The 25428-nt window shown below is 39.6% G+C and overlaps 2 protein-coding genes across 4 annotated transcripts in view; one reads left to right on the forward strand and one right to left on the reverse strand.

The window, feature by feature from the left end:
- The window catches only part of LOC117296542 (CTP synthase 1-A-like), a 50818-nt gene extending 42776 nt beyond the window's left edge, over positions 1–8042 (reverse strand). The window contains exons 1-2 of one of the 2 annotated variants that reach the window (XM_033779513.1): positions 7737–8042; positions 5869–6042 (exon numbers count right to left, since the gene is read on the reverse strand). The gene's annotated coding sequence lies outside the window, so the exon portion shown is untranslated. The remainder of the gene's footprint in view (positions 1–5868; positions 6043–7736) is intronic. The other variant, XM_033779512.1, reaches the window with a different exon arrangement.
- A 1883-nt stretch (positions 8043–9925) lies between these two features.
- Positions 9926–25428, forward strand: part of LOC117296424 (histone deacetylase 8-like) — a 37615-nt gene continuing 22112 nt past the window's right edge. The window contains exons 1-4 of one of the 2 annotated variants that reach the window (XM_033779333.1): positions 9926–10094; positions 22757–23677; positions 24695–24884; positions 25043–25184. In XM_033779333.1, the coding sequence (XP_033635224.1) occupies positions 22817–23677; positions 24695–24884; positions 25043–25184 (1193 nt within the window). In that variant the 5' untranslated portion in view covers positions 9926–10094; positions 22757–22816. Of the gene's footprint in view, positions 10095–20989; positions 21714–22756; positions 23678–24694; positions 24885–25042; positions 25185–25428 lie in introns of those variants that run through there. The other variant, XM_033779334.1, reaches the window with a different exon arrangement.

Here is a 25428-nt window from a genome sequence, read left to right on the forward strand (position 1 = left end):
AAATTGGGAAAAATATTGTATAAGTGTATGTAGAATGTCCGAAGTTGTTATTGTTACAATACTATATTATTGCCGTTGTGGGATATTTTTTTATATAAATGTTCACTCCGTTACAAAGTTGACCTTGCAACAAGGGAGATTTTGCAGGGCAGTCACTATCACTCAGGGACCTACATGTATTTAGAATTACATTCAGCATAAAAGATACGAAGTTTCCACATCAGTATTCCAAACTTGAACCAGGGAGAGTCGTCAGCTCTGATGGTTTAACCACGCATTTGTAGAAAACGGATGGGCATATGACAATAAACGTTGATGTTGCTGGGAATGCTGGCAACCAGTAGTGGCTATTGTATCATTTCAACACCAGATAAGACCCACAGCAAGTGCATCACAGACAATGCACACCAGGAGGTGTTTAAATAAAGCGTGGGGGGCCCCCCATTGTTTAATTGTCACATTTCCTGGTTAAACTATTTCCCATAAACACCATGTTTATAAAAAACAACGGTGGAAATAGTACAGCACAGTTACTATAATTGGAATCGTATTAATACAATACATTTTTCAATTTACCACAAGTCAACAGACACAACGTCACTGGATGGGACAGCACCAACATTTATTATCCATCACGGCCCATAGGAGTTTTTCCAATGAGTACCATAATACAGGATGAGGGTCGTTTCAAATAGGACATACAGGGGAAAGTATTGAGTGCCGGCTAATTTATATTAAAAATAGAGAGTAGTGATGAGCGAGCTCAGCGTTTTCACCAACTGAACGTTTGTTAGTGGGTGCAACGAAGTGTTATAAAGCACTAATATTGAACACAAGGCCTCTAATTACGAAACACATTTCAAGGCACTCCCACTTTGGCCTTGGAGTAAGCCAAATTTCGGGGGCACTAGATAGTAGTACCATACTGCCAAAAATGAATTTAAAAGAAAAGGGCACGAAACTATGGGTGCGTTCGTTTAGCTTCCCTGGGTCGACCCCGGTGTGTGACGTGGTTTTTTTCCAGGACGATCGTGTGCAGATAATTACCCAGTTCGTCCTGGAAAAAAAAAACGCCACACACCGGGGTCGACCCAGGGAAGCTAAACGAACGCACCCATTGTTTTCCACATGTTTACTCGTCGTCAAGGCACTGGTTTTTAAAAATTTACGTAGTCATGATTCAAGGCCTTTCAAAACATGGTTAGGCTTTTCCAATTTTATTAGATGGTTTACGGATTTGTAGGTCCTGAAAAAAGTCCGCCATGCAGAAAAATAATGATGATAAATGTTACAATCTATCTAAATCACTCAGCCGAGAATCTTGCTTTAGGTAACCTAGGGATGGCATCCATCTCGCAATTTCATCAGTTACTACTTTGAACTAACCAGAGGTACACATATAGGGGTAGTTCATACAAACATTTGTTTAAAAAAAAAAATATAAAACAAATAATTGTTTTCCTCGTGGGGCGCATTCTTGTGATTTGCACAGTTTGCACTCTAATATCGAGCAGTTCTTAAACAATTGTATGCAAATCCCAAGAATGCGATCCACGAGTATCGCCGCACAATGCTGAACATCTGGTTATTTTTTTGAGAAATGTATCGAACACACTGTCATGCGGCCCGTTCTCGCTGCGATACGGCATCTTTGCGGAGATAGGAGGCATAGGCCATCATAGACCGTCTACTGAAAGTAAAACCAGAAGCCCCCCCCCCCCCAAAAAAAAAATAAAAAATCACTTAGATGTGCCGCAATAATTGGGGGTATTTGTTATACACTTTGTTGTAAACAATGCTTAATTTTTTGCTTTGTACGCCACTCTGCCAACATTATTGCAATTTATTAAACAGACGGAGTTTGGACAATCTTAACATTTAAACATTTTTCTCCAAAACTCGGCAACTTTTCCCCGAAACTTTTTTTCCCACAAACAACGACAATTTTCCCCTAAAACTCGAACGTTACACCAGGGCAATTTATTAGACAGACGGGTCGGACATTCTTATATTTAAAAAAAAAAAATTCCAATACTCGAATGTTACAAAACGGCAATTTATTATAAAGACGGAGTTTGGACAACCTTAACATTTAAACAAAAATGTTTTCCAATACTCGAAAGTCAAATTATTAAACAGATGGAGTTCGGACAATCTTCCTGATCTTAACATTTAAATAAAAATGTTTTCCAAAACGTTACAAACCGGCAACTTACTAAACAGACGGAGTTTTGGCAATCTTGCCGTTTATTAAAACGATTTATTAATCAGACCGGTCGGACATCCTTACATTAATTAACCAATTTGTTTTCCAATACTCGAATGTTACAAAACGGCAACTTATTAAACAGAGAGAGAGTTTGGACAATCTTACCATTTAAAAAAAAAACTTTTTCAATACTCGAACATCCGGGCATTCTTTTCCTATACTCGAAGTTACAAAACGCCATTTATCAAACAGACGGAGTTGGGGAAATCTTACCATTTAAACATTTTTTCCCCAATAGGCCTACTCGAACGTTACACAACGGCAATTTGATACAGACGGGTTGGACATTTTTTACATTTCAGAAACGTTTTTGTTTTCTCCAATACTCCCAACATCTAACGGCAATTTACTTAACAGACGGGGTGGACACTCTTGATTGATTTCCAATACTCCAATGTAAAAATGGGAATTTAAGTGCAACAGGTGGGTCGGACATTCTTATCATTAATTGAACACAAATATTGAACGGCAATTTATTAAACAGACGGAGTTTAGACAATCTTCGGCTACCGTGAACAAAAATGTTTTCCACTACTACAACGTCTCAAACGGCAATTTTAAAAGAAGATGGAGTTTCATTGGACGACAAAATCTGTCAGCCAGACTGCAGGGACAAACTCTAGAAATCTGTGGTTTTTTTTTGACAACAGAACAACTTCAACACCACACGAAACCACATCCACGGGTTTATTTAATTTGAAAGAGAGTCAGGCGTGGAATTTTGTTGATACACACGAGAAAAAAAAGGAAAAACAAATCAAATAAATATTGTCAGACTCTGACTTTACAAGTTTCTAGATGAAGAGTTTTCCCTTTCCATGGTTTTACAACGTCATTCCCCCAATTTAACTCCTCCATTATGAATGAAATTCATGACGACACCGACACCAATGGAAGCGGGCGACTTGAATTTCTGGTTGCATTCTTTATTATGACATGTCCGTCTGTCCAAGTGTTTTTTTGTTATCCCTATCTGAGATCGTCCCTCACAGAAGCAGCCTGTGTGCCTTGCGTGGCTTAATCTTTGTTCTGTGTGTAACGAGGGCTATTGATCTGCTTCAGCGAACACGAAGACCTCGTCTCAAAAAGATGGTCCTAACGAGCCCCTTTTCACTCGCTTGCTACGAGGCGTGTGCACTCGATAGGGGTAATAACACCCTCGTTACAGCCCACGTTTCCCCTGCATCCCTCGATGGCAATTATGGGGCTGTACTGTATAGTGCCTACGGTCTGGTCCCGACGTCTTTTTCAGCGCTGTGCAGCATTTCCTCTTCAAATATTGCGCCTCGATTGATGTCACGAACAGCGCCCTCTCGGGTCGGGGCATACTCTTAAATTTGTATATAAGAAATTAAGAATTTATTTTTTGGAACCTTAGTTAACTGTTTATTCACATTCCACTCATCAAAACACATAATATTAGTGACAAAAGCTTTATTTTGACAAAATACCACTTCCAGGTGACTTTAATTAACCACTTCTTGACTCTTCGAGAATCGAGGTGATATTGCTTGGTGCCGAGTTTGTTAGTCAAAAAAAGGCCGGTGCCGAGTATGTATGGTGCCGAGTTTGTATGGTGCCGAGTTTGTATGGTGCCGAGTGGGTGCCAGGTTTGCAAGGTGCCGACTTTACAGGCATATGGAAAACTTCCGGACATTTGCTCACTGAAGTCCGTCACGTGGGGCTTAACACAGGAAACAAATGGCCAAAAACAGCCCTCCCCGCAAACTTTCCATTGCTGGACAAAAGTGGTGCTATACGTACCAAACCAGATCGCTAACTCAGTATTTGAAAGTATAAAACATCCCCTTTTGTTACGATATTTTTTCTTAATTTATGCAACTCGAAAAGTGTTTTCCCGGGGTTTGCTCACTAAATTGAACAGCACTGCCGTTCCATTCATCTTACACAACTGGATCGCATGTCTAAATAAACTAGAGAAAATTCTCTTTCCAGTGATATAAGAATAATTTTGATTGGTTTAGAGGAATATAGGGCCTTTTTCGATCCAATTGTTGAGCTCCTTTCATATCTGAAGACTTTGCATGACATTGACATGCACTTTTCATGACATACTGTCATGTGATGGTCCTTGCTCTATGGTGGATGGTTACATCATGGAGGTCTACCTTCATGGTTACATACACAAAAACTATTATATTATTATTCGGTCTAGTACAACAAGCATGACAATTATTAAACTTATTATTTTTTTCAGTTTGGAAATAATTATCAGGCTAAATGCACTGTATTTGTATGCATGACTGTATGCAAGAACATTCTTCGCTCCAGTTGTTTACCCCCTTTAGGCTTTATTAACAATGTATGTGATTCTGGAAAGGTTTGATCGTGTGAACTGCTGCTGCTGTGACCGCTTATGAGACAACCCGGTCCCAAGTCAACTCGGTCCCTGTCAACTCGGTCCCAAATCAACTCGGTCCCAAGTCAACTCGGTCCCTGTCAACTCGGTCCCTGTCAACTCGGTCCCAAGTCAACTCGGTCCCAAGTCAACTCGGTCTGTATGGTTGTTGACGGAAATTTCTTTGAATTGGTAAAACCAATAACTAATGTCCTTTTGAGTGTGCATCGCAATACCCAGGGTTTCCGATGCCTTCAATAGTCCCACTTGTTTCTATATTCAACATGCCATTTGTTTCACTTTTGAATATTAATTGTGATGAGCGGATAAATTTCAACTTTACAGAGTATTGTTGTTTGTATGACTCTCAACAGTTAATTGCCAAACATTAACAATTGAATCCTCTTTGATTTTTTTGAAGAACAGATTTTAATTTTATCAATAAACTTTCTCAATAAAACACGTACAATAAATAATATAAAAAAGTACAATTTCTGAGAATTGAAACATGAGAAAATTAACGTTTGGTTATTCTGGCTGGTCTTTGCTCTCATAATAATAATTAACAAAACTTCCAGCTATGCTCAAAACTTACACAAACTGTCAAGTTAACTTACATTATGAAACAGTACCAATAATTTTTTTTTTTTAATAAACATGAAGGTTGGTCAATTTAAGGACCGAGTTGACTTGGGACCGAGTTGACTTGGGACTGAGTTGACTTGGGACCGAGTGGACTTGGGACCAAGTTAACTTGGGACCGAGTTGACTGGGACCGAGTTAGCTTGGGATGGAGTTGACCGGTGTCATGACAAAAACTGTCCGCTGGCAAAAAGTGTCCGCTCATTGTCCGCTGATTGGTCAAGCGTCTATGACGTCACATTGTTTACGGAAGCTTGCTAAATAGTGTCCACGCAACTTGAGTCCGCGGTTAGCGTGCATCATCATTGCGTGCCTCGCTTCATTTTTAACATTTTAGTTGCACATTTTTGTAACGGTTTCCTGCTTGTATTTGATTATAAATATTTGCATTATTTATCATTAAGCACTTTCATTCGTATTTTTTAACCTGCACTTTTTAATTACTTAAAAGTTAAATACTAATCTTGACATAGTTCGCCTATTTTGTAACTTGACTTGTATGCTTGAAAGCATTCTTGGTTGTATCTGAAATATCATCTCTTCAATATGGTCTTCCTCAGGGATCTGTTCTTGGGCCATTGTTGTTTTGTATACGTACACACGTCCATTAGCGGATATTATCCAGCGTCATGGTCTGAGCACTATCACTGTTATGCAGATGATACTCAGATATTACGTCTCAGTTAAGCCTGTTCAGTCAGAATCTACCCAAGCTCTTCAGCTACTTGAGGCGTGTCTTGATGAGCTCCGTCAATGGATGACCCTGAATTTTCTGAAGTTAAATGACAGTAAGACAAAGTTCATAATCATTGGGTCAAAGCAACAACTATCTAAGGTGGATGTCACTGGGTTGAGAGTAGGTGAGGCTACTGTAACACCAGTAGATAGCGTCAGAAACCTTGGAGTCATTTTTTATTCGAATCTCTCCATGGACGATCACATCACCAATGTATCTTGTGCTGCCTGCCTGTCACTTCGGAACATCGGTCTGATTCGCAAGCACATAAACAAGTCAGTTGCTGAACTCCTCATCCATGCATATATTACATCCAGACTCGACATGTGTAATGCCCTTTTGTTCAACCTTGAAGTAAATGATAATCGCAGTTAAAAACAGACTTCAACTAAAACAGAACCAGGCAGCCAGACTAGTCACACTGTCCAGGAAGTACTCGAGCATCACACCCATTCTGAAGCAGCTCCATTGGCTCCCCATTGATCAAAGAATCATACAAGATCAGCCTACTTGTTTTTAAGGCAATACATGGTAAATCACCATCCTACATCCGTGATCTCATCAAGGGGTAACTTTCCGTATGGCGCCACCACTTTTTCACTCATTTTTACAAAAAGGGATATATCAATGAGGTAAATTAGATACTATATTATTTCATATCGAATGAAAAAGTGGTGGCGCCATGCGGAAACTTTTCCTCATCAAGCCATATGTACCAGCACGTGATCATCTACGTTCAGCTGCTGACAAGTTTCGTCTTGTGGAACATGCTGGAAATAATTCATGGGGATCCCGTTCTTTCCAGGTAGCTGCAGGGAAGGTGTGGAACGGTCTACCACATTCCATCAGAAGAATTCAGAGCCATCCAGACAATAAACACTGTCAAATCAACCCTAAAGACCCATCTTTTTCAAAGACATTTCAGTAACATTCACTAGCCATTGGAATTTGTTCTTGTTTTTTGCATTGCTGGAATATTTTTTTTGGAGCAAGCGTCATTCGAGCACTTGTGTGGATACCGGCGCTATATAGAAGACGTCATTATTAATATTATTATTATTTTATAAAAAATAATTTGTAACATTTAGCACAATCCGTACTTGTTAAACCTGCACTGTTTTACCATAATACTAATCTTTACATACTTTTGATTGAGAGCAAGTGTTATGTTCGTCTGTTCTTTAATTTGGCTTGTATATTACATGTACTTGAAGTTGAACGCTTTCTTTGGTTGTATTTGATTATAAATAATCAGCACAGCGCAGCATGGCGCCCGGACACTATTTGTTGGCAGACACTATGTGTCACGTAATCCGTGCCAAATAGTGTCCGGGGTCTAATGCGCATGCTCAGCGGACACTTATTGCCAGGGAACAGTTTTTGTCATGACACCGGTACCCTTGTGACCGCACTGCATATTAATTTATGTGTGTGGGTGCACACACGTGGTGTATGAGAGAGAGCAGGGGTTTATTTTCTGTCTAAAACGGGGTCAAAGTTTTCCATATGAGGTACCGAGTTTGCGAGGTGCCGAAGTGTCCGGTATTCGATAACATTATTGGCCCTCCTAGTCCTACGACATGTACGACGACACACGATCATGACCAGTATTATGATTATTAATTTTTTTTAGTACACACCACAAAACACAAGTCCTCCTCACATTCATGACATTCATGACACAACTTACAAACAATGAAATATTAAAATAAAATAAAAAACTACATTACCTCAAAGTTAAACTTATATAGCTGGATCGAGCTGTTGAGTTAAAAAAAGGCAAAAATGTCAAGTTCAAAGACGAACCACGACAGAGTGTTAGTCACTATTGCCCCTCGTGTCACGCACGTTGAATTCCCGCTTAGCGCCCTCTTGTTTGTTGATGATGATGCGGACTTGTGTGTGTAGTGTGCGGACCAAAGGCGCTATACGATCTTTGGTGCGGACTACAACTACGACCTCAGATGGTTTATCGTCCTCGCCCCCTGGCCGCTGCCCCAGTGTGCCTCCCAAACGGCTCTGTTACTGCCTTTCGATCGTGAACAGTATTCACAAAAGCAGAAAATTATTGCACGGCGAGATCGTTCATCACTGAGGTCACTGAGAACGAGGTTGGGTACGGTGGCAGTAGTGTGCACTGCACTGCAGCTAGCTAGCTGTTGACTGTAGGAATACCAGTCATCTCGCCCCCAGCAAAGTCGCCCACAACAAAGTCGCCCCCAGCAAAGTCGCCCACTACAAAGTCGCCCCCCAGCAAAGTCGCCCACTACAAAGTCGCCCCCCTCCCTTACAAAGTCGCCCCTCACAAAGTCGCCCCCTGACATAGTCGCCCCCCAACAATGTCGCCCCCGACACAGTCGCCCCCTAACAAAGTCGCCCAAGAAGATTCTTTGTTAACGGTTTAGATTCAACCATTGGAGATTCCAGGCTTGGCGAATGCTCTGTCTTTTCTTATTTTCTTATTCTTTATTTGGCCAATAAACAATTACAAATACAAGCAGACAGTATGTCAAATAGATAATTATAAGTACATGTACAAAAGTAAATACAAAGCAAGAAAAAACAATAAGGGCACAGGAAATTATAAAACAACCCTAATGTGATGGCCAGGATCAACAAAAGTATAATTAAACACTGTAGCTCGAAAGCCCGTTAATCCAGTCACATAGGGAAGCAAACACACTATATAAAATACTCTCTTTGGAAAATAATAATTTGAAATAAATATGAATATAAATAATCTGTTTACACAAAGCACAAATTAAAATAAATTTTCGCTAGATAACTAATTAGCTATTTTCTTTTTTTTTATACTTTGAATTGGCCTTCTAATATTATGTAAATCTGTATCGAACATAGACAGTTTTCTGAATTAAATTAAGCATGCCAACCATTTAAGATTGTATACCAAATTATTGCTGTGCATAATTTTTAATCCATACCGGAAACATATTTTTATACCCAATATTTTTAGTTAATATTTTTAATCAATTTGTTTTAACAATAAACAATTGTTATGACTAAAATGTGATTTTGTCTGTAGGCCTAGTGATCGACTTAGGGTTTTAATTAAAGTAGGCAACCTGTCAACTTATCACAACAATAAAACTTCAAGAACTTCAAATAATGTATCAAAACACATCAGTTTTAGAGTTAACATAATTTTATTCAATTAAACAACATATAGACTATAAAAAAAGAAGGTTTTAAATATAAAAAAAAAACCAATTAGAACTTTATTTAAAAGCAAATATGTAACCACCATAACTTTTAATAAATTCGTGACCATAATTACCATTGCACAAACATTTGCTTCAACATGGAGGGGAAACAATTAAACAAATTGAGTTTGAAGTTTACATCAACAAAAAACAAATAAATATATGCAAATAAAAACAACCCATCAGTTACACGGAAATAACAAATATTTAAAAAAGTTTGAAGTTGGAAAAAGTAGTACATGTATTTAAAAAAAAAAAAAAAGTTTTGGAGTAGAACAACAAATTAGAACTATATTCAAAAACAAATAAATAACCACAATAACTTTTAATAAATCCGCGAACAAAAATTTAGAACTGTGTTTAAAAAAAAAAAATAACCACATTTACTTTTAATAAATCCGCGAATGCTTTGTCTTTTCGATAACCAATTAGCTAGTTTTCTGAATTTAATTATGTATATATATTCCGTACATAAAATGTAAATAACCTGTTATATATATATATTATTTTAGTGTTCTAATATCTGTCGGTGAATTGGCCGCGGTGTGCGTGATAAGGAAACGAGAAACGTCTTGCACCAAGACTACCATGCACTGGGCGACTTTGTTAGGGGGCGACAGTGTCGGGGGCGACTTTGTTGGGGGCGACTCTGTCAGGGGGCGACTTTGTGAGGGGCGACTTTGACAGGGGGGCGACTTTGTTGAGGGCGACTTTGCTGGGGGGCGAGATGACTGGTTTCCGACTGTAGTATTTTACTACTGTGAAATTTAGTTTTACATGCTATTGATTGGGATCGGTTTCTGAGCTAGGTGTTTTTAGCAAAAGCAAGCTCGCTGAATGATGCCCCCATTCAGAAATTGTTGAAATGTAAGTACCAAATGACAAGTGTTAGACCCAGTGACTGGGGCGCTAGATTCCTGTTTTCGAAATGTTGCCATAAAAAACATATATCCTGGTGTCATGTGTTTTCAGTATCAGTTTTTTCAAATCATCTATCCAATTTTTTTAACAATATCACTTTCACTTCATGGGTGTGTTGAAATTTTTAAAGTTTTGGTTTTACATTGTGAGAGACAGTCCGCCATTAACAGTGCTTATGCATGCACGACATTGGAGCAACGTCGTATGTTTTCACACCTTTCAGTGGTTGGTATTTTATTGAATATTCAGAAGCTAGCAGTAGTAGTATGGCGTGCAAAATAAATCAAAAATATTATTTAATTACTACTTAACAAATTTAATTACATTTTTGTCCTAAAATAAGGCATTATGGCTATTGGCTAAGTATCGTAGGAGGTCCTGTTTTTTGAGGTGTCCCTAAAATCGTGGCAAATCTTTTACCTCTCTGTGCGCGATGTAAACAGTCCCTAGATAAAAATTGTGTGGTTTTATTTGCCAAGCAAAGAGTCTCCTCTCCCTTGACCAAAACTTAGAAACACGTAAGGCTCCACTGGTCATTTGCACTTGTAAATGCAAAAAGTTTGGTATTTTAGGCATTTCTACAAGGTACAAAAATTTGTCATAATGTTGAGGCCATATAAAAATATTTGCCCACCAAAAAAGTTTCACCAAACGCTATTTCAATTCACAATTCATGATGATCAAAATCATGTGACTGAATGTTTTGCTGAGCATTCTTAAAAAAAATACCGAGGCTTAAAGAAGCCATGTGCCTTATATCATTTTCTAATATTGTTGGAGATATTTATTTTGTAACCCTCGTATCAATACTATCATTAATATTAACATTTAAACATCAGCTTGTTGATTCAATTATCACTGTTTATTTATACGCTTTATTATAAATAATAAGAACAAATATATAAAATAAAAATAAAAAATCATATTTGGAAGCCAGTAATTATTCACACTTTTTATATTTTTTTACATTTTTTTGCAAGTTACCATGGTAATTTAAAAAATTTAATAAAAAAATATTTTGAATAAAATGAAGGCAACTGCTGGCTATAGAGTCATACTTAGAGTCTCAAAGAACACTTGTAGTCACTGTAGATGTTTCTTCCATCCATGGCTTCACCGGGAAACCATACTTTCTCGTTTGCCGTGAAAACAGGAAAATCTCAAAACAAATGGGGCCAGTTGAAGTCATCCAAGATCGGTGTGTGGTGTGAACATTTCAATGTCCATCAAGTTTTAATACATGTTTGCATACTTAGGGCATCGGTTGATATATGGCATCATTATTTTTTTCCCAATTCTAAGAAAAAGGCATAATAGCGTGAAAACTGGTAAGCAGAGGATATTAGAATCCAGAGATATCATAATAAGGCATGAAAGTAAAACACCCCACCCCCCCTTGATGCACTCACACTTCATAACAATCCGTTTTCCCCCATTTCAGAACAGTAATGTTTGGTTTCAGGAGATAAGAAACCAATCTATGATATTTTCTCTTCAATGTAGACTTAATATTTATTACGCTTATCGGAATTTATTACAGTGTATGCAGTAAATCAAAAAAGAAATTGTTGTCATTTTCACTTCAAATATTTTAATATTTTCCCCACATTTGCACACCATAGAATCCCAAATAGTAACCACCTCACGTGATCCATCTAGTGACTAAAGCAGAATGAAACTCAATCTAGCAGATAGTAATTTTGTTTTGAACTTTCGAGGTTGGATGATGTTTCTTTGACTCACTTGAAAGTTGGCATAATAATGCACTAGTGATTAGTACAAAAAATCAATCATTTTATAAATGTTTGAGCATAACCAACGACAGGAAATTTTATTCTCAGCATGATTAAGCCTGATGAAAATACAGACCGTGAGTAAACTGAATAGCTTCTGTCACCGGTGCAGCTTGCACAATTTCGCGGTAAACGGGAATCAAAGTTGGGGACCGAAAACATATATGAGGGTCGATAACGTATGACGCTACGATATATAAGGCCAAATAACAAAAAATACCAGTTGGTCATCCGGATTTTTAAAAAAAGAGGAAGATGAGGGCCTTACTATTTACTATTTACTGTTTTTTTTTTCAAAATGGCCGCTAAGTACTTCTAGAAACTATAAGGCCCCCCCAGGGGAGCCTTATAGTTTCTAGAAGTAGCCGCTAAGTATTTCAAACAAACAGGCCACCAATTCTTCAGTTTGAATCAACCGCAAACTTATTTATACCTATATAGTTGCATGAGGAAAAGCTCACAGAAAAGCTCACAGAAAAAGCTCACAGAAAAGCTCACAGAAATACGTGAAATAAGGTGTATTTTAATTGATAAAGATGCAGGTAGGCTGCTAGTACAAGTAAAAGAAAAACTGGAGGCTTAACAGAGCCGTAGGCTGGACAGCCGTCTCCGGGACAGCTCCATCATTGGACCAGTTCCGGAGCAGGCTGTCCAGCCTACGGCTCCGTTAAGCCTCCAGTTTTTCTTTTACTTGCACTAGCAGCCTACCTGCATCTGTATAAATACACCTTATTTCACGTATTTCTGTGAGCTTTTTTACCGACATGTTCCCGCGGCCTGCTTACTTTTGCACTTCATAGTACGATATTACTCACATGTGAGGCTTGGCATGGTGTACTCGTATAGGAAGAAGAAAAGAGGGTCGGATAACGCTAAAAGGATTTGCTGGTAGGCATTCACTAAAATTGTTTAGACGGTTACAAGTGTTCGAGAGCACCAAGTTATATACGGGAAAAGCTCCTAGGGCAGTCCTTATGAAAAGATGGGAAAAAAATATAAACCTTTTGCGGCCTCAATAAAAGATGCGGGCAGGGACGATCAACTGTTTTTATTTTTATTTGGCCTAATATCGGTTATTATCTATTCTAAATCGTAGGAGGTCCTGTTTTCAAGGTTTCCCTAAAATCGTGGCAAATCTTTTAGCCTACCTCTCTGTGCGCGATGTAAACAGTCCCTAGACAAAAAAAATTTGGTTTTATTTGCCAAGCAAAGAGTCTCCTCTCCTTTTACCAAAACTTAGAAACACGTAAGTCTCCACTGGTTATTTGCATGTGTAAATGCAAAAAGTTTGGTATTTTAGGTATTTCTACAAAAATATGTCATAATGTTGAGGCCATATAAAAAAAAATTCCCACCGAAAAAGTTTCATCAAACACTTTTCAATTCACAATTCACGATGATCAAATCATGTGACTGAACATTCTGCTGAGCATTCTGGAAAATAACACAGAGACTTAAAGAAGCCATGTGCCTTATTATATTATTTTCTAGTTTTTTTTTTTAGATTTTTTTTTTAACCCTCGTGGAGAGTCGTATCAATATTATTATAAATATTAAAATTTTACACATCACCTTGGTATGGAAGTGTATAGGACATACCGGAAAAAAAAATCGGGCTCCACTATTTCACCCGGGCGGATTACTATTTCGCCCGGGCATATTACTTTTCCGCTCGGGCGAGGTACGTTTTTCACGGATTACTGTTCCGCCCAAGCGGATTACTGTTCCGCCTGGGCGGATAACTATTTTGCCCCGGCGGATTACTATTTCGTCCGGACGGATTATGAGGCCGCATGTTTACACAGGGCTACCTGTATGATTTCACTTTTCCCTTTACACACATCACTGGATTAAAATCTTTTTAACCCCTTCCAGCCTTCTTATAAGGAAAAGCAACATGATTTTAAACTTTTGGAAACAACTTCAAGAAAAGTCTTTAACTTAAACCCCCTCAAAGTGAAAATTGTAAGTTAAAAATGAACCTAATCATAAGAAATTTACCCAGTGAACTTCTTTGTAATGTAGTTTTGGGGTTTATCAGCTATAATGGAGTGCTTTGATCCTGGAGTTGACTCCATTGAGGCTTTTTTGTTATGTAACTGAATCTCCCCATAGGAAATTCACATTTAAAGCCATTGGACACTTTCGGTACAGAAAAAAATTTAAAAGTTCACAGATTTACAAATAACTTACAGGGTTTACAGAAGGTAATGGTGAAAAACTTCTCTTGAAATAGTATTCCATGAAATGCTTTACTTTTTGAGAAAACATTAAAACAATATCAATTCTCGATATCGAGAATTACAGATTTGTTTTAAACACCCGTCCTGACACGGCGAATCGTGTGGAAACAAGGGTGGGTTTTCCCGTTATTTTCTCCCGACTCCAATGGCCGATTGAGCCTAAATTTTCACAGGTTTGTTATTTTATATAGAAGTTGTGATACACGAAGTTTGGGCCTTGGACAATAATGTTTACCGAAAGTGTCCAATGGCTTTAACATTGTATGGCATTGTTTTATGTTTCCCATCACTTTTCCTGTTATTGATAGTCAAGCTGCATGATGGTTCGTGTTTTTTCTCAAGTCATTATTCAATTGAAATGCAATGTGTTGTGTACTATTAATTCTGTAATTTCTTTTACAGAAATGTCCCTTTAAGAACAGGGATGGTAGCCCAATTACTACCAAACATTTGTTTCTCTACATTTGGTTATTTACGGGATACATACATTAAGTGACATCAAACTGAAACATACATGTCCCATCAAAATGTGGCTTTATTTCGAACTCTTAGCATTTTGAACTATTCTGACAAAAAAGCTCCTTTAATCAACGCCTTCACTGAAATAACTTATTGTTTGGATCAAGTTATCCATAAACAAGGTCAAGTAATGTTAATTAATCTTTTTTTCAGTAACATTGATTTACAAATACATACAATATTTTGCATAATTTATATTTGTAATTGTTCTTGTTTAATTTGTCGATAAGACACCTTTTACCTCAAAATTCAGCTTAGGTAAGTTGGATGGGTTACCAACTTTTACTCAAAAATGCCGCTCACTCCCTTAACTAGAGCCCTTTTTGGCAATCTGGTCTAGACTATTATCTGACTGAAAAGGAAGAAGTCCTGGTAAACAGATTTAAAAAAAAAGTGCCAGTTGGTATGGACGGCTCGGAACACTTTAACGACAAAGTCAATTTCTGCAAAATTTTATTGAAAATAAATACATTTAATGATTTGTTGCTTGTTTCCAATAACGTTTACACGATTTCAGAATCTTAGGCCCCATTCATCGTGATTTATTGAGCGTATGTCCAACGCAAATACAAAGTTGTCGGAGCACCAAATAAAGCGAGTTTTCGGAACATGCTGTGCATGTTACAGATATCTACACAATGTAATCTACTGTTTTTACCACCCCTTTTTGGGGAGTAACAGAGCGTCGGCCTAATTAATTTTTAGTTTATTCTCATATCAATTAATTGTCATAGTAAACTTTCTGGTCAACATCCGCCCAGCGTGACGAAGTTCCCCCTTCGACCAACAGGTGGCCCATATCAAAACCAGACAACCACACATGTAAGAAGATATCGCTCGTGACTCCACCAAATCAGACGACTCATAAGAAAAAGTTCGGGTCAGGGTTTTGCAGACTTGCAACCCGACGTCTGAAACGACAAAACTGTGCTGAATTCCACAAGGATGCCATGCCACTGGACCTTCTAATTTCAATCCAAGATGGTGCCGGTTACTGCTTTAATTGCTAGTAAGCCAGTGTATGTCATACAACCAGTTATACAGTTGCTCAATAAACCAATTGTGTTTCAACTTATAACAACAAGTCTCCAACCTTGTAACTATTACAACATGGTGTCAGAAGTACTAAGGACTCTCCTGGACAGGTACTGTAACGAAAATATTGCTTAAAAACTACATCAAAATAGTTGCAAAGTGGAAGACAATCCGTTGTTGGTCTGCAAAAAATCCATGCAGTCCATGTGTGCACTGTGTTAAACTTAGCATACAAATCTGTGTAGTGAACTTTCAATTGCCCTCGTATACACTTACTTGAACTTACTTGAATCCACCGATGCCATCACACAACAGGGGAGGAGACGGTGGTTCGGGTTACTGGGGCAGACAGCTTAGATTAAGCTTATGTAGAGCCCCCCCCCCCCACCTCGACGTTCTTTAGGAATTTGTCCACATGTCCCTTGAAAGTGTTCACACTTGAAGCTTCAATTGCCTCTCTAGGGAGAAACAGTCGTATACGTGAACTCTGTGTGAACTCTGTGTAATCTCTCTGTGTGCAAATAGATACATTGCATACAATATGGATGTACTGCCACCGTACCGTGCCGAGTGCACTTGAACTTACCGGTAATGTTGCAGAAAACTGGAAGACATTTAAACAACGTTTCCAGTTGTACATGTACATAAGTGCCTTTGGTGTATCGAAGAAAGATGACAATGACGATCAACTTACATACATCAATCCTACTGCATGGTATTGGTGAGCCAGCCCTTGATGTGTACAATACATTCAAATGGGATGAGGAGGGCAACACAGAAGGGGACCATATGCGATTGGCAAAGGTAATGGCCAAATTGGAGAAGTACTGTACCCCGAAAACCAACTTGACACTGGAGAGATTTCACTTCAACAACTGGTCGTCGCAGATACCCTATCCCGTGCACCAGACTGTAACGCTGACAAAGGGGAAGCTGCGCAAGTGCAAAGTCTTGATGATGTTGTGGAAGCATTCGTTGATATGATCATAGAGACAATGCCCGTGTCTGACAACAGATTTAATCAGATACGTGATGCTACTCAAGCCGATGACCAACTGACCAACCTGAAGTGCATGATAATACAGGGTTGGACACAGGAACGACACCAATGTCCGAGTGACGTTTGCCCCTTTTGGAATAATCGAGCCGAGCTATCAGTGGCCGAGGATGTGATTTTCAAGGGTACTAGAATTGTTATCCCACGCTTGCTTCGTAAGGATGTGTTGCTCAAGATTCACGAAGGTCACATGGGAATATAGAAATGCTGCCGTTGTGCGCAGTATTACTGTCTCCTGGCCAGGCATCAATGCCGAAATCAGTAATATGGTTAGCCAATAATACGCGTGCCAAAAGCATCAATCAACCAAGCCAACCTGTGGAACCACTCAATCCACATGAGATACCAGTCAGGTACCAATGGAGGAAAAGAGTACTTGATAGTTTGTGATTATTACTCTGGATATCCAGAGGTGATAACCATTACCACCACCACGAGCAAAGCTGTGGTCAACACGATCAAATCCATGTTTGCGACAGGAAACAAAGCAGGATTTTCACAAAGCCCTGTTGGCCTACCGCTCCACACCACTTTAAAACGGACTGTCCCCAAGTCAAATGCTAATGAATAGGCGTGTTGTTAAAACAACCCTGCCTGTTCACCCCAAACGCTTGGAACCAGAGGTACAACAAGGTGTGGTCTCCGACAAGATCCAGAGTAGAATTCAACAGAAACAACTGCATAATCGCAAAGCACATTCTCTGGAAACGCCTAACCCTCAGGATCAAGTCATGGTGCAAGACTATCGCACGGGACTATGGACAGTGAGAGCCACTGTTCTTGGTAAAGTGGCACCCCGATCCTATGAAATCGAGGTTGAAGGTGGTGGGATCCTACGTCGCAATAAAGGTGCCATACGAAAGGACACTGTTCCTAAGCAGACATTTGTGGATCCTAAACTGCTGGAGGAGGAACTGACACTTCAGCTTGCCAAGGAACATCCTGAAAAAAACTGAGACACAACAGGATATTGCCACTCCTGTTGGGTCACCACAATAAGCAGACTTTTGGGAGATCCTCACGCACCATAAGACGCCCAATGCATTTGATTGAGACACTTTAACTCTGTTGACATTTAAGCATAATGTTGTGTTACTTTGTTATCTTACGTTAAACATATAATTATATATGCATCATCTTTTAACTCTATATATGCATGAGCCAAAAATAAGTTTGTGGTTTAAGTTGACCTTGCCATATCAGTTTGTTTAAAAAAGTTTGTAGCCTTTAGCAAAAAGTTTGTAGCCCTTGCTAGAAAGTTCTCAAGAGGGAAGATGTTGTGATAATACTTACGAAGGACTTGTACAAGTCTACACTCGTGCTTTAATCATGCTAGTAAGCCCAGTGTATGTCACACAACCAGTTCTACAGTTGCTCAATTAAAACCAATTGTGTTTCAACTTATAACAACAAGTCTCCAACCTTGTTACTATTTGCACCACTGTGAACAAAGAGGGCGCATGATTCAAATCATTCACGTTTCTGGCGTGCCCGCAGCTGGATGTGAACTGGTTCGTCTCCGGTTGGAGGCTCGGAAACACACAGAGGCTTTATTGAGCGCAATATTCTGAAGGGATTTCGGGTGATGTATACAATGAATCATGTAGTACATGTAAAGTGACAAAAGGGTTTAAGCCCAAAAAGGTGAACATGTTCTATTCAGGATATCTTTGCTGTGTTACAGCCTTACGTTCGCTCGCATAGGCGAGGGGTTAATAATTATGTTTCGGAGAAGAATCTTCGGTACCGCTTTGGTGTGTATCTTTGCTAAGAATATGCCCTCAGATACAGCAGTGCGGTTTTAGAGCCGTATGGTTTATACTGGTACATATCAGGGGGTATTAACATAAGGCTAAGGGGAACACGGGGGCAGTTTTCCTTCAGGGCTGGTAGTAGATACCATCATTCCTTTTCGTATTCCATTGCTGTTTCAATCACTTTCTTCCTACGTTCCTACATGTACGCCAGAAATTGTGTTTCTTTTCTAAATCTACCTTACGGTAAATAAATAAACAAGCAAACAATAAATAAATAGCACGAAGATGCATTGTTTGGTTAACAAGTTGGATTCGCTTGGGCAAAAACACCTGCACAATAAGTATTTACACCATCTGCCATTGTTCCTAATTGGTTACCCAGGGCCGAGAACAGTATAGCAGATAAAATAAGCAAATTCGTAGATTACGATGATTGGTCCATTGATGACTATGCCTTCGCAACAATTGATTTAGCATGGGGCCCCCACACAATAGATCGATTTGCATCCCCTCAGAATTGAAAACTCAAAGCATTCAATGCCAGTTTTTGGTGCAGGGGTGTTACTGGGGTTGACGCGTTTTGTCAATACTGGTCCGGGCATAACAATTACCTTTGCCCACCTGTTTCCGTTATATGCCAAGTCATTAGACTCATGGAATCCTCCAAAGCAGTCGGTACATTAGTCGTTCCAAAATGGCCCTCCTCACACTTCTGGCCACTGATTTGCCCAGACGGCTTGCATTTGAACGAACATTGGAAATTGATGAATATTTCCTTTCACCCACCCTCTTTGGGTAACAATTCGCTTTTTTGCGCAGAACCGTCATTCCTTACATTTGCATTGAGATTAAACTATACAAAGAACCCAAGATTATCTAATCGAGGTTTTTGTTGTTCAGAAATGGGATACTGCCCAGGATGTATTTAAACTGGCCCTATAATGGTAGTCCAGACTATAAAGCCTATTGGCTATAACTGTCTATTTGACAAATGAGAGGATTTATTATCCGTTACTCAGTGCAAATGCACTAGGTCGATTTGTGTACCAGATGTTTGTGAAGATAATTTGCTTATATTATGCTTTACATGTTTGCCTTATTTTTTCGAGACGTTGGTAAATTTATTGAATTGTACCGCCCTACTACTGTATAACAAAACAGTCAGAAAAAGAGAAACCCTTCTTTGGTGTCTCTCATTGTGCAGGTGTTTTTGCCCAAGCGAATCCAACTTGTTAACTAAACAATGCATCTTCGTGCTATTTATTTATTGTTTGCTTGTTTATTTATTTACCGTAAGGTGGATTTAGAAATGTATGAACGTAGGAAGAAAGTGACATTTCTTTTCGTTATCGAACGAAACGCTGCGCCATAAGCGCTTACGCATATCCCTTTGTTAATGCTCACTCAACAGGGTATATATAAACCCTGTTGCGTGCACAATTCCTCCTTCTCAATTGAGTAATTACACCTAGTTCTCCTTATGGCCCTCCCTCTCGAGATTGCAAGGAAAAGGGACTGCGCCCCCACTCGGTGTCCTTGGGCGCAACCACATTCCCTCCTAGAAATTAGGGGGGTTTGCGTGGCCTCCGAGCGCCAGCAACCGCTGGACTGATACCAAGTGCCTTGTTGTTGTTGTTGATACCGTTGTTATTGTTGTTTATAAGACGAGTAGTTCATTTTGGCAATGAACGTAGCGAAATGTATACTTTTGGCTTTCCTGTTTGTTTGTTATTTATCGACAGAGATATGGAAATCTTTTGGCAACTTGATCCAGGATCACACCCTGCAATCACTCGCCTAGTCCCTACCTAATTTGCTGATGGCAGCCAAGGCATCATCCACAACCAAAAAATACGTCGCCTCATGGACTAAATGGGAGAACTGGGCGAACTTAAAAAAACGGAATCCAGACGATACCAGCTGCCCCGCTCCATCTTACCCTCTACATCACACACCTCTCTGCGACATCCGGAGCGAAAACTGCTGCAGACGCTTTGGCTGCAAGCATCAAGTGGGTCCATAACCAACGGACGACCCCATGTTCAAACTAGCATCTATTAAATAGCACTATAGGGTTACAAACGTCTCCACGCCACACCAGTCAAGAGAAAAGAGCCCATTTCACCCGACATCCTAGAAAAATGACTTGTCTCACATGGCCATCCAACCGCGACACTGGCTGACCTTCGAACTCTTTTCATTTGTTTCATTAGTTATGCTGGATTTTTGAGATTTGACGACATCAGTCAGATCAGACGACGGGACTGTAAATTTACACCAGATCGTCTCGTGTTACATCTACAAAAATCTAAAACTTACCAACTCCGTCAGGGCGACAAAGTCATAATAGCAAGGACAAACAAACCAACATGTCCAGTCATTATTGCCGAGCGATATTTAAACACCCTGTCAGATCCTCCCGACTCAGATTTGCCTGTAGTACGCAGGCTGACACCTTCAAAAAGAGGACTTGTACCCATTAAGCACAGCCTGAGTTACACAAGGGCACGCAAAACCGTGTAATTACTCAATCGAAAAGGAGGAATTGTGCACGCAACAGAGTTTATATACCCTGTTGAGTGAGCATTAACAAAGGGATATGCTTAAGCGCTTATGGCGCAGCGTTTCGTTAGATAACGAAAAGAAATGTCACTTCATGGCAGCCGACTCAAATAAATTGCGGCCTTTTGTATGCATCAGGTCCTCACTTATGGATTCTGCCGAGTAACCAACGTAAACGTATCAAAGGGTACTATAGTAAAGTGCAGAAAAGGACCTTCCCCCCCTTATAAGTAATGATAAATAAAAGTGCCAGTTTTGAGCGACTCATCGTGTAAAAAAAATTCCACAATTTGCACAGTGCATTTTCGTTCACCATTTTCGGTACCCTGTTTTGATCGGGGCAATCCAGTAATTTAATTTGAATGCGCTAAGATGGCGTTCAAGGGACTTTTTATGTATACTGGCTGCTTCTTCTTGAACCTCAGACCATAATAGATCAACGGTATTTAAATCTTGTATGCACTGTTCAAACCGTTTTCATTATGCTATCCGAATGCGGCTTTTCAGTTTGCCTATCACCGGTCATCAGTACTTTTGTCGAACCTGTGGTCACTGAGCCATGGACCTAACTCGCCAGGAATGTGTCAGAGATTGTCCAGGTAAGCAGTATTTAAAAGCAGTATTTACTCAAGCACAAATCAATCCAGAGGAAGCAAGAGAGACGGCGAGCGAAGGGGTGTAACCTTCGATTGATATGTCATTGGCGCCGGCTTAAAAGAAGGAAGAAAGAAATGGCATGCGTGTAGATAGAAAAAGAGTTTCTATCTGAAGGAAGGGTGAAGGAAAGATCTGTGGCTTGCAATGGGTCACTTACACAAATTGTGGTCTTCTAGAATGGAGGCAGGCTCTCTAGTACCGTTGGAGTCACATCCGGGTGCCGGCCCGTTAAGGAGTCGGCCCGTTCGGGAGTTATATTCTAAGGGATATCGGACAGACCAGCTGGCTTTGCCCTTAACCTTGTGGTCCCCCTATCAAGCGTGTCAAAAGGGGCTAGACGATACTCGGTCACGAGCTCCTCGGATGGGAGGATGCTTTTACTCGCCTTGTCCCGAGGAAGCTTTGTCATGTCTTTTACACCATTTTAATTGTACCATCTGTAATGGGATGAAGTGTGGTGATCAAATCTATACGATGTTCAGTTGACGGAGGCTGAAAAACCCAAGCCATTATGCGGGAGGCAGTAGTTTCTAACTGCATCTCGCAGCATCAGCTGGTCGAGATGACTGGGCATTTTGTGCCCACGTGAGTCGATTTTGGGGGTCTCCGAGCAGCAGTCAACGGCCTTTGGGAAACTTTGGATTGGACCAATTTATGGGGCTATCCTTGGGGTTGGTCCATTTAAGTTACCCCGATGCATAACCCATTTATCATAATCATAGAGTAGACCCAGTTACTGCTGGGGCGCTGTACTCCATTTAAAAAAATTTTCATTAATATCGGTTGACTTCAACCATTACAAGTTTCGAACTAGCGATAATGACAAGAAATATGAAAGAAGTGAGTACAGCACCCCAGTCATGCCAGTAACTGGGTGTACAGTGAAAATTCACATGCAATGATGTTGTTTTCATAACTGTTTTGCTTAATTGAAAAGTTTGCCTCTTGGACTAAGTAATTGTTTTATATTTACTTTCACATATAGGTTTTCAAGAAGCCTGAGGGACTGATGTGTGCTTACATTTATTGTGATAACTAAGCTAATATGGCTTGTGCAAATGGAATGAATGAAGATATAGTTTCTCAGACAGGAGAGGAGCTTACTGGTGATAATGCAGTCTCGCCATCGATATCTTGTCACACTAGGACCCAAGAGGACCAAGTGCATTTAAAGCCACTTTCTACTGCAGTGACTGATTCACTGGACTGTGTACCATCAACTTCCGGATCATCAGACAGATTGTTACAGCACTTGGAACTCCTGGCAGAAAGTGTGCCCTTACGAGAGGCTCCTCTATCTCCTGCTAGAGCAAGTTTGTCAGTTGAGAAATCTTTACACATGTATTACTCTATGAAGCGTACAGAGACATTTAGTACCTTGTATGATTTTGATTGTAGTTCATCAACCACATCAAGTTCATCTGAGAAACTTCTTCAACGACTGGAAGAGCTGTCTGAAAATATTCCTCCTGGATCTTTTCTTACCTCACCTGACCACTCATCTATAGGAAAACCATTGTTAAAAACAACTGATGGCTCATGTACAACTTATGATTTTGAGGGTAGTTCATCTGCCTCCTCAACAACTTCCGAAAAGGTTTCAAAACGTCTGGAAACGCTGCCTAGAGTAGCTGTTGGTTCTGCACGAAGACTGTCTCCAGGGCATTCCATTTGTCCTGTTGCATCAGCTGAGAAATCCAATCAACTCAAGAGAAGTGTTCCATCCCCATTAAAGCCTTTGAATCGATTAGCTCCAAGGTTGAAGCGCCGTAGCTTGGGCTCTGGTCGATTGGACTACATCATGGGAGATAAACTGAACCAAGTTTCCTCATCTAGTGGTGTTGTGTACATCCATAGCCAACAGCTTCTTAGACTCAGTGACACTCTGCTAAAAGTTCCAAAGAGAGTAAGTAAAGGTCAAACTGTATTGTATTTTTTGTCGTGCTTTTAACCGTGTGTCGTACATGTAAGGATGACATAAATATCTGCTAGATATTTCTTAACTGGCTTTCGGTGGACAGTGTTCAGGTGTTGGTTGCCTGGAGCAACTTTCACCCATTCTTCTGAGTTGTAAGTCATTGGATATGTCTTGATTTCTGGAAATTGTCGTGATTTCTGGATTGTGTCAAAAGGCTTTTTTTTTGGACTAAGATAAAATGTGTACCATTGAGAAAATACAAAAATAGAATTAAGTGGTTGGTGGACCATAAAGATCAAATTGATTTCATACATGTACAGAATATTACAAACTTGTGCATACCATAAACCCTGAAACACTTTTGTTTTAATTTGCGGCGGGGATAAATAATATTAATTTTTGTTTTTTACCCAAACACTGATGTGTGTTAGCACTGTATACGGGTGGGATTCGAACCCACGACCCTTGCAATTCTAGAGCAGTGTCTTACCAACTAGACTACCGAGGTTGCCCGGTAGCTAGAGGCAGTTTGAATCCTATGTTTTGGCAGCAGGTACCGCAACGATAATAGATGTTAAATTTGCATCGGGATAAAGAATATAAATTTTTGGTTTTTACCCATGCACTGTATACTCGGTACTTTCCCGAGTCCTGTGAACAAATATCACAGGCATGTTACTCGGGTGGGATTTGAACCCATGACCCTTGCAATTCTAGAGCAGTATTTTACCAACTAGACTATCGAGACTGCCCGGTAGCTAGTTTGGACCGGATGGAAAGGTCAATGTTTGTGTCCAAAGCTACAAGGCGGCCCAAAGAATATGACTGTGACAAGTCGTTTTTGAGGCCTACAATACACAATGTATAATGTTCATCTACAATACCGACATGTGTAATTTCATGTATACTACATCGGATTGTGTTATTTAAAGCTAATGAATGAAATTAACAAGTATACTGTATGTAAATTTGATCAGTGGTTGCAACTTTTTTGAACTGATCTAGGCAGGAATGGTGCATAGTCTTCTTGAGGCATACGGGCTCGTGCAAAATATGACAGTTGTTCCTCCTCATCATACAACAAAGGAAGATCTGACTGTGTTTCATTCTCAAGATTTTATTGACTGTTTGGAGCGATTGAACCAAGAAGATGACAGTGAAAAGAATGAAGAACTCAAGCAGCAGTTTGGACTGGGTTAGTGAGTCTTGACATTCAGCCAACATGCAAAGTATATAGAAAATACATTAACTACTTGACAGTAAAGTGTACATTGCTTTTATAATTTGTAATTCATATAAGCAGTACTTTTACAGAATATGTTAATTTTTCTCTGTTTTCTTGTTTTTCTGCAGGCTATGATTGTCCGACAATTCCCCATGTGTTTGATTTTGTCTGCTTAGCAGCAGGAGCTACATTAAGAGCAGCACAGGCTTTGGTTCAAGAAGAGAGTAAGATCGCTATTAACTGGTGTGGAGGATGGCATCATGCTAAAAGGTATTCAAATAAAGTACTAGTCATATTCTCAAGGTCATGTACAAATATGCTAAGCAGAAACACTGAAGCTCTGAATCATATAGAAGAAACTTTTTTAGCTGTTTCGTAGCGAAGCGCAGCTCTTGTTTTTGTTAAAGTTTTTATTTTTAGCTGTTTCGTAGCGAAGCGCAGCGAAACAGCTCTTGTTTTTGTTAAAGTTTTTTTTATTATTTTTTTTATTAGCTGTTTCGTAGCGAAGCGCAGC

Source organism: Asterias rubens, chromosome 11 (genome assembly GCF_902459465.1).
Source record: "Asterias rubens chromosome 11, eAstRub1.3, whole genome shotgun sequence".
In the NCBI taxonomy this organism is placed as follows: domain Eukaryota; kingdom Metazoa; phylum Echinodermata; class Asteroidea; order Forcipulatida; family Asteriidae; genus Asterias; species Asterias rubens.